Raw genomic sequence first — 9,993 nt, 5'->3', positions numbered from 1 at the left:
GATGGGGAAATCCTGGATGTTTTCTGGCCACTGTAACTTATTAAGCTGTTGCTCATGCCCATTTATCAAAATCAATCAGGGGGCAGTTGGGCCGAAAGAGCAATTTAGAGCACTGCAGAAATATGCCATTGCTGACTCTGTAATAGGCTTGAGGGGGATTATATAAGGATGTATTGGACCTTGGGATACAGATTGCATAGAAGTGTAATTAATCATTTACCACTTCAAAATCCATACGTTTTTTAAGTAGATGAGGTACTGTTGACATACAGGCCCTGCTTGGTGAATGAAAAATATAACTTCTCCTTTTTAATAACCAGTGCTATGAATGACAGTGTGAAACTCTGATAAGGAAAAAAATCACTTGGACCACGATAACAGCAATATTCTGCAGGTACTATATAATGGCATCTGTTTGCTGCAGGGAGACTTTAGATCCCAACACTATTGATTATGAGCAACACCAGATGCCAGAGTTGGATGAGCGATGAGCACTGAGAGGATGAAACTGATGAGAGAGCCACGAGGTGGTTGTTTGTCTTTTGGCAAGGGAATTGAGTCAAAACTCACAACCTTCAAAATCCATCAGCTTCTGGCCGTTCTGCAGAAAACAGGTTTATTAAAGCACATAAGACAACCTGACACTTTATATCCCAACATGCTTTAAAATGACAACACCTGCTTTTGTTGCCTAGTCACTGTCACTGGAACGACAAATGAAGAGGTTCTCTGAGTTGATCTTTGTTAAACAAATGAATATCATCCATCCATTGACTATACCCACTTATCCTTGCAGGGGTCACGTCTTGTTGGAGAAAGCCTATCCTTAGCCCAGGTAAGAGACTTCTGACATTGCCTGTGGCTCTGGAGTGGTTTAACACAAGGAATGCTTTAGCCATAGCACATGTCCTTAATATGTCAGAGTATGGGGCATCTTGTAGCTCTTGAATCCTTCTAAATCCCCTTTAGGGTGCAGTTATCCTTGTTGCTTATAGGCTCCTTTTTCTCCCACGGTTTTCCTTCCACTCAATTTTTCATTAAACTTATAGAACAAGGCACTATTTAAACAACCGGTTTATCTGTTGACCTTTTGGGTAATAGAAAGGTCATCCCCATGATTTTGTGGGTCATAATATAACATTTCTGTTTTTAAAACCCTTGCTATTGGTCTGTTGTAGTGTAATTTTCTAGCTATCTAGTTAATCCACATTTTGGATTTGTATTAACTACAGTCATATACAACAATTTAAAATGTGTGTTCCTTAAAGGTACTTCTAAAAAACCATCTGTAAACAGTCTTCAGCAATCTTTGTATTAACGTCAAATCTTTCTTTTTATTGGTCTGACTTAATACTCTAATCTTAAATGTTGTGCTTTTCTAAAAGTGGTGAATCAGCATGCTGTGGTGGCGGAGGAGCAGAGCGCTACCCATGTATTGAGGCCGTGGTTCTCGTGGTGGTGGTCGAATGTTTGATTCCCCGCCTGGCGACATTTGCCGCATGTCTTCCCCTTCTCTCATTATTTTCTTTCCTGTCTAACTGCTTTCAAATAAAGACCACTAGAGCCAATAAACCTTAAAATAAATAAATAAAAGTGGTGAATCTTCATAAGTAGCAGAAATACAGGCTTAAAGTTCAAATGGTTCAATATTTTTCACTTAGTAAATAGTTACTGAAATAAATTAACCTTTTAACAATATTCAAACTATTATATTCAAAACAAATAACAAATAATTAATTCTTGAAATATATCACTTTGCAGGAAAATTGAGTTTTACATTTTGAAATGAATTAGTAATAATAATAATATATTAATTAAGAAAATTTTATCTGGAAAACAAAGATCTAATTTGATTTAAATGTAACAGGTCTGACTGAGCATTTTTCTGTGTTTTCCAGTCAGGTCTGCAGACACCACCTGCAGTAAAAAGCATACGATTCCAGCAGAGACATGCAGCAACTGCTAGGATGATGATTCTCAGATCTTCAGGACTTGGGCAGTGTTCTGCCCCACTTACATGTGGGAGCTTTGTCAATTCGGGAAAAAAACCCAGAAAGAAGCTTCACAATAAAGCCAATGCTTTGTTGCTGTGGATAGCAAAGTCTTTCCTGTGTCTGCAATGCTGTTCTTGGATCTGGAACCAAAGTCCCTGCAGCTATATCAAGTTTAGAAATGAAATTTCTTTGCTGCCCAGCACCAGCAGAGGGGGGTGTACTCAAGTCATGAAAAGCAAGAGAAGGTGTCAGCCATGACTGCTAGACCCTCTGATGCTTCTCAGCAGCCACGCCCTGATATGAAGCATGTCACGATAAAAACAGACTAAATGTAATACTGACTTCAGGACAGAAAATGGTGGGAGCCGGATGGACCCGCAACATGTCATACATACTTTGAAACATTGTTATGTACAAAGATGAATTTTTGTTGTATTTGCAGACATAACAGTTTAATAAACATGTGATGTCCTGCTTTACATCAGTAGCTTTTATTAAATAAGCATGTCTGGTTCTTTGAGATCTGCGATGTCTGAAGGGATTTGTAGTTGTCAGTAAGGAACAAACTGAAAAATATGTTTCAACCAGAGACAAATGAACAGTCCATGTCATTTGCTAATATTTAAAATTTTAATAATAATAACAATGAAAAATGGTTAAAGAAAGCCTTTCTGCTGGGTGTTATGAAAATAATCTGAGACAATTTATGCATATTCTGTCTTTTGATATCCATCCCCTAGGCCTTTTTTCTCTTTTCATTAAAGCTCTATTTTTCCGTCCCAATGATGCATTTGTCTTTTACAGAAAATGACTGGGCAAAATGTTTTAGTTCGAATCAGTGCCAGACGAAATAGCTCATTGTGTGAGCTTTCTTTTCAAGGCCGACAAATGTGCGCTGGCTCGGAGATTTACTATATTTCATTCCAGCATAATTTGGCAAAGCAAACATGCTGAAGTGGCGCTTTGATCTCATCACAGTGGAGAGATTGACAGGACCTCAAATCACGATAGTCATGCTCAAATCAATGGTACACTCCACATTTGAATGTCGGAGGGAGCTGCTGGGTGGGTTCAGCCAGCAGGTAGACTTTCACACATTAACCAATGTCCCATCTGCCCAAAGCCATCTGATATCCCTCCAAAAAAGAGGCTTCATGTTGATGCTGTAGTTTTAATTGAACTTCCTGATCCAAGAAGTGTTTACTTTATGTAGAAAATTCAGTTTGGTTCTTTTTGGGAGGCTTGGTTGGTAGTTGGTGTCAATAGGCACCCACATAGTGTAGATTTGCTAACAGCCTTACCAGTCAGTAATTTTATGTTTTCCAAATATATACTAGGTTTTCGTCTCAGCATCTTTTCAGATTCGGCAGACTACAACACTAAATTTAGCCTCCATGATTTCAAAATACAGCCTTTCTCAATTTGCCAAATATAGAGGCCAGAATATATTGTGTAATATTTTTTAATCATGAATTTAAGAAAAAACAGAACAAGTATCCGCTGATTAAGTATTAAATATTTTGGGGGGTTTTGTCTTTTATACAGGGACACCTCCAGAAAGAGGTGGCAAGATTGGAGCCAGTAATAATTTTGGGTTGTCAGAGCCATTTAATAATGTATGTTGCTTAGCCAGAGGGCCAACTACTGGTGCAGTAGTTAGCTCTGTTGCCCTGCAGCAAGAAGGTCCTGTGTTTAAAATACTGGTCAAAGCTATTTTTCTGCATAGATTTTGCATGTTCCTCCAAAGGTTCTCTTTGGCATGGTGGTTGTAGATGGGGGGGAAACAGATGCCAGCACCTTTGTAGAACAGTTCTTTACCCCAGTTATGGCCCATGTACTAAAGCAATAACACTAAATCAGTTTCTTTGGATGATATATGTGCTGTCTCAGAAAGCATAACTAATTGGTTCCTTGGACTAATTTTATTTTTCTATCTTCACAGTTTTGATTTATCAATGAATAAAAATAAAAGTGCTGCACTTTTAGCTTGAACCGTACTGAGAAAGGGTCACAGTTTTAATCTACTACATCAGGGGTCTGCAACCTGTAGCTCTGGAGGATGAATTCAATGCTGATGCTTCTGAGATTTAAAAAGAAAAAAAAAATTCTGTCAGTGTGTTTGTTTCTCCCAATATTTGGCCTCTATCCAAATTTACAGAATGTTTTTATTCATGAATTTATTAAAGAAAAGGACTAGCTTTGATCACTTGCAACATTTAATTGGTTTAGCTGCATGTAATGTAGCCAGTGGTCATACTTTCCTTTCATATCCTTCCTTTCTGAATGTCACAGAGTCATGGCTCCTCAAACAGAACCAGGACCACAATTTTAGGTAATAATATTGTTTCGAAGAAAATACCTATTTAATACACATTTGATTTACAACTAAGCAAAACCTTTTCTCAGATATTATATAATATGATAAAGCAAGAAGAGACTAATGATTTGCAAAGCAATGCAAACAACTACTAAATATATATTTTTAAAAATATTCTTTCATGCCTTGCATTATGATTCCTGTACGAAGAGTTTTGGCAGAATATGAAAAACCTGCTATACAGAAATATGTATCAGAGTGAGCAGGAAACTGTATTTTCACAATTTTCAACACTAAAAAAATAATTTCATCTTAAAAACAAGGAGTTTTTGGAACAACAAAAGAGGGAAAAACACAAACTTAATGGCATCCACTGAATGCAAAACTAATTTTTAAACAGTAGTTATAATTGTAAAGTAGCTTATTCATGGTGACAACTGGAGACCCAATTGAGCCAAAAAATTATCAACTTTGCACTCATTGGCCATTTCATTAGGTACTCCGCATCTATTACAAGGCAACAATGCTTTGTGACAGAGATTCAGCAAGATATTGGAAACATTTGATAGAACATGTATATTCAAAGAAGGTATTACACCAGAAAGATCTTATCTTATCTTATCTTATCTTATCTTATCTTATCTTATGTTGGATATAGCTGTGAGGATTTGAGTTTTCTGTAAGTTTATTTAGGTTTAGGTCTCTGTGTTGTCCTGTCTACTGCTTGATTGATCCCAGCTGTGTCTTCTTTCCCTGATTACCCTCTGTGTATTTAAATCCACCTGTGTCTCTTGTGTCCTTGTCTGGTTCTCGTCTTGTCTGTCGTCTATCCTGCCTGTAGCCGTGTTTCTCACCAGTTACTACCAGCGTCTGAGCTCCTAGCCTCTGCTCACCTGTGCTCCCTCGATTACACAGGTGAGCAGGTGTTTTTATTATCATTATACCATCATTTACTCTTCATACCAGGATCCACTGCATCTACCACACCGCCACAATTCATGACAATAGCAAGTGCTTATTTGATTTAGTGTTGCTTATTCATCTCTAAGCAATCAGTATTCTCCCCTCACCTAAAGATTAACATTATTGTTCTATCCATTCAACACTTTCTGGATATTTTCTCTTTTTACACCCTTGTTTCTAAACCGGGGAGAAGATCCCACTAACACAGTATTTTCTGAAATATTCATATGAGCCCAACTGGCACAAACAACTAGGCAGCATTTAAAGTTGCTTAAATCTCCTTCTCCTGATGAAAGGCTTGAATCCTCTCGATGCCTAGATGTGTAGACTTGCTGCCAAAATTACACATTATACAGTACTTTAAAAAAGTGTTTTTGTGTTGTTTCACTCTAATAATTTTGACTAGTAAAAGAACTATAATTGTATGACAACGTGAAGTAGGTTTACAGGAAAAGCAACAGATCATACCTAAAACTAAAGACGTTCAAAAGGAAATGACTGGCAAATTTTGACATCTACCTGTCTGAAAAGGGTTACAAAACCATTTCTAAGACTTTGGGATGTAAACAAAACCCTGTGAAAGTAATTATAACAAATGGAAAAAAGCATGGAGCAGATGTGTAGCCTCCCAGAAGTGGCTGATATACCACAATTATCTTATGCAGGAGGTCGCAAACATATTTTGTACAAGGAAAATTAATTTAACATAAAAGAAAGTCCACTTTCTTTTAGTTCTTTCTAACTTTGCAATGAGTTTATTGGTGTGGCCCCTTGAGATCAGATTAAGCTGTATGCGGCCCCCACACCAACATGAGTTTAACATCCCTGCTCTAAAGGTTTGGTTCCTTGAATTTAAAAAAACAAAACTTTACTAAAAACCTGCTTTATTCGCTCATAATGACTTCACTATTACTCATTGTAGAACCTATGATCCCATCAAGACTCTATAAAGGTTATGTAAGTCAAACCAAAAATCTCTATAAGTACACAATTTCTTAGACAGACCTGCCCTTCCAGGTATCATCAAAAAATAATCTTACACTTTTACAAAGTGTCTTCTCTTCTTTTTTTTTTCAACATTTCCTCCTTTTTTATTTTATTTTTATCAATGAATAAAAATAAAGGTTAATTTATTGATATCATTACTCTGACTACAGTGCTACAATATGAACCATTTCCAGCAAGTATTTTGGCTGTAAAAACACTGACTTATATGTTAGTTCTTAATTTGAATTTTTAAGAAAAAAAGTCCATTGTTGCCATTTAAATTTGCAACAGTAAGGCTTTATTATGGTTCCTAAACAAACTATTTCAAAATGACCTTGCTGGTCAGCGTGACTTTAAAGTCCAATGCATTAAGACCCTTCTCTTTTTAACAGTGTGCGACTTGACTAATTAGAGACGTGATTGAAAATTCAGTTGTTACTTGAAAAAAAAAAATCTTTTTTATGTGGCTAAAAGTTAGTTTGGTGTAAAGTGGAGCTCATGTGCTAACAAAGATCAAGTTAAGAACAAACATACGTCATATATAAAAAAAAACAAAAAAAGCCCTGGTGCTACATTGTGAAAAATCAAGACTATTGGAACTAAAATATCCTTCATAAAAATCATAATGAATCTTGTGCCTATATAGAACAAAAGTGTTACAAGAAATTCATAAGGAACACTCTGTTATGAACAAAAAAACTTTGTTTTTTTTCTATTTGTTATATCTGCTCACACCACACCATAACATATAAGACTGGCAACAGTAACATAAACAAAAACTGATTAAGGCAGACCAACACCTTAGAGAGGGAACAGAATGAGGAGAAAATAAAAGCTGAACTCGTGCTACAATCTTTGCTCCACTTGGTGTCACCACCAAGGTGAACTGAGTGGAGCCCAGCCTGTTTTATATTTAACCAAAGCTCATTATTTCGCAAGGTAATGACACTGGTGTGTTAGTCTTTACCAGTACGCGGTAGACGGTGGTGGTGCACAGAAGGCAAAATCAGTGAACTACATAACTACATCTTGGCATCAATTTTCTTGCCTTCTATGAGAAGAAAACATTTGTTTAGAAATCATGACAGGATCTCTAAAGAAAATAAGAACCAAATAGTTGTATTTTCCAGTTGCACAAAGGAATTGAAGAATTTACTTCCATAATTATGCATCGAGTTTAATGACTTTCTGCAAAATAAATTCCAAATAAATATAAATTCCTGTGCGTTTTGTGACTGAGATTTTTCAATTGCAACTTCATTAATGTTTTTGGGAAGATTTTCAAAAGTGGATATTGTACAAGAAATCTAGTCATCTTTAAGATTTAATATGATAAAATTTGGTCTTCTAACGGGATGAAGAGTTAAATTATGATATTAACGATTTGATCCTCCTAAGTGTTTAAACATAAAACTTCACATTTAATCAATCTCACAATGAACCAGCAACAACAGACTTTTTGTATGTCTGCAAATCATGAGGCAGTTAAGTTATCGCAGTGCACATAACATTTAACTCTCGCAGAGCGCCATTGTTTCTGTCATTTGGACAAAATGCCTGTCGGAACATTAATAAAACACGGAGCGCTGACTGTCCGTATTAGAAGAGTCTTTATTAGAAGACACTCCTCCTGCTCCCGCTGCTCCGCTCCTCTACAGCCAGTCGATGTGCGGGAGGAAATTCGCAACTCCCATCTATTTTTTTTTTCTATTTTTTTTTTTTTTTTCTATCAGTGTCTCCATCGTCGTGAAGACAAAGAGGAGCCCTGCAAAGTGAAGATGGGCTGCCATCAGTAGCGGGAGAAGCCGCTCCTGTAAAGTCACTTGTTTCTGCAAGCGTCCCCGCCCGGAGGCGAGACAGCAGGCGCCGGTCCTCGGAGACTCTCCGCGGCTTGGGATGCGCAGAGATGTGAGAGTAAAAAGAGCGAGAGAGCGAGGGATTGTGATTGGCCGCGCTCATCCTAAAAGCCACCGAGGAGCATCGGGCGAGGCATGTCAGAGAATTCACGGGGAGGCATCAAAACTTGGAGAAGACGTACGTCGACGCGTTTGCAGCAGCAGCACCGGGCTGTGTAGGTAAACTTGCACCGTCTCCCGCCCCGCAAGGAGCCAGCGAGGAAAGGACGCGCTTTCCGTGGTGCTGAAACGGGTGGGCTCGGCTGATCAACTAGTGAAGAAGAGGAGAGACAGTCTCACTTTGTTCCCCAGCGTCATGGTAGATGTTGGAGCTTTGATTAGGTGAGTCCAGTAATGTGCTTTGGAGTGTAAGAAACGGAGATTAACAGTTTTAACAGCTAATGCGCTGTGTTAGAGCGAATGTAGACTAAAACTATATGATTCCGAGTGTGTCTGTTCCCTATGCGTTGCCTTTATTCAAGTTTGAACCAATAGATTGACAAAGTTTCTCTCCTGAATACTTCATAGCCTCTTCACCCACTGAAATGCAATTTGTTTTTGTATCTTGCCTTTATTTATTTTATTTTTTTTAAAACTTTCCATAATTTAGAATTTAACCTTTTTTTTAAAAAAAAATCTATTTCTTAAATAACAATGAGTATAGTTAATTGGCACAGTAAGTTTGGAGTTAATAAGTTGGGGAAACCTAAAATGTTTTATTTATTGCATCCATCATTGCTGCAAAAAGAACATTAAAGTCAAGTGTTTTTATTTGGATCGGTAAAGGAAGAAACACAGTGCATTGTTGGTCTCTGCGACCTAAAAACTTCCTGTTACTCACATCCACCTGGCACAACATTTTGTGTCTTATTGTGTCCAATTTGCAAACCACTAGTAGATTAAGAAAAAATCTCTTTGAGATGAAGTTGAGCAATTTGTTCCACAGTCACTAATTATAGATGCATCAATCCGTCAGGGGTAGGAGGTTGGAATTGGCAGATTTCTTCATCAGATCAGTCCGGTGTTTGGTAGGTCAAAAGCTGAGAATTTAAAAGTTGGTTGTTTTTTTTTTTTTTTTGAATTATTTCAATAGGAAATAATTCAAAACTAAACATATGATACTTCAATCTCTACACCCATCGCCCAAATATATGCAACTTAAAGCAATTTTCAGTTAATTCTGATAGTCTTTTAATTCCTTTATTTTACATTGGATTTAAAATTATAGGTAATCTGTTGTACACTTATTATTTTTATGTGTCACTGTCCAAATTAGTAGGCCAGCGCTGCAAATTTTACAGAAGTTGAATATTGACACCTGTCTGATTTAAAGTGCATAAATTGCTGTCAGTGAATCTAATGCTACTGATGCTACATTTTTTTTTGCTCCATATGAATTGTGATTTAATTGGCTTTTTATTTCATAGCAGCATCAATAATTTCTCAAAATAACATAACGATATACAGAATGTCATGAATAATCTGTTTAGTTTTTATTCATATCAACAGGACAATTGCAATAGCAATAGCAGGTCAGACCTAAAAGGCATCAGTATGAGAGTGACTGGTGAATTTTTGTTGCTGATTTCTTTTTTGTCACACTTTTGTTTTGATATCGCATTGAGCTGCAGGTTTAGGCTGAAGGAAAAATGTTCACAGGTAATCTTTCAGATTAGGTCACCTAAAAGTAAAATAGATAAATAAGAAAAACACACATTAAATAACTGAATGAGAAGTTTTTGAATAGGACTTAAAAGTTTGAATCAAAAGAATAAGCAGTGCTGAACAGTTCAGATAGCAGTGCAAATGACAGCCGTTTGTATCATTCATAGAGTTG

General features: G+C 36.9%; 1 protein-coding gene across 1 annotated transcript in view; it reads left to right on the top strand.

Annotated features, from left to right (window-relative positions):
• Positions 1-7,717: 7,717 nt before the first annotated feature.
• chst8 (carbohydrate (N-acetylgalactosamine 4-0) sulfotransferase 8) overlaps positions 7,718-9,993 on the top strand; it is a 177,201-nt gene continuing 174,925 nt past the window's right edge. The window contains exon 1 of the mRNA XM_028015731.1: positions 7,718-8,498. Coding sequence (XP_027871532.1) covers positions 8,473-8,498 — 26 coding nt within the window. The 5' untranslated portion in view covers positions 7,718-8,472. The remainder of the gene's footprint in view (positions 8,499-9,993) is intronic.

This window comes from Xiphophorus couchianus, chromosome 4, assembly GCF_001444195.1.
Source record: "Xiphophorus couchianus chromosome 4, X_couchianus-1.0, whole genome shotgun sequence".
Taxonomy (NCBI): Eukaryota; Metazoa; Chordata; class Actinopteri; order Cyprinodontiformes; family Poeciliidae; genus Xiphophorus; species Xiphophorus couchianus.
The sequence above is the reverse complement of the archived record's forward strand: the minus strand, read 5'-3'. Positions and strand labels throughout refer to the sequence as shown.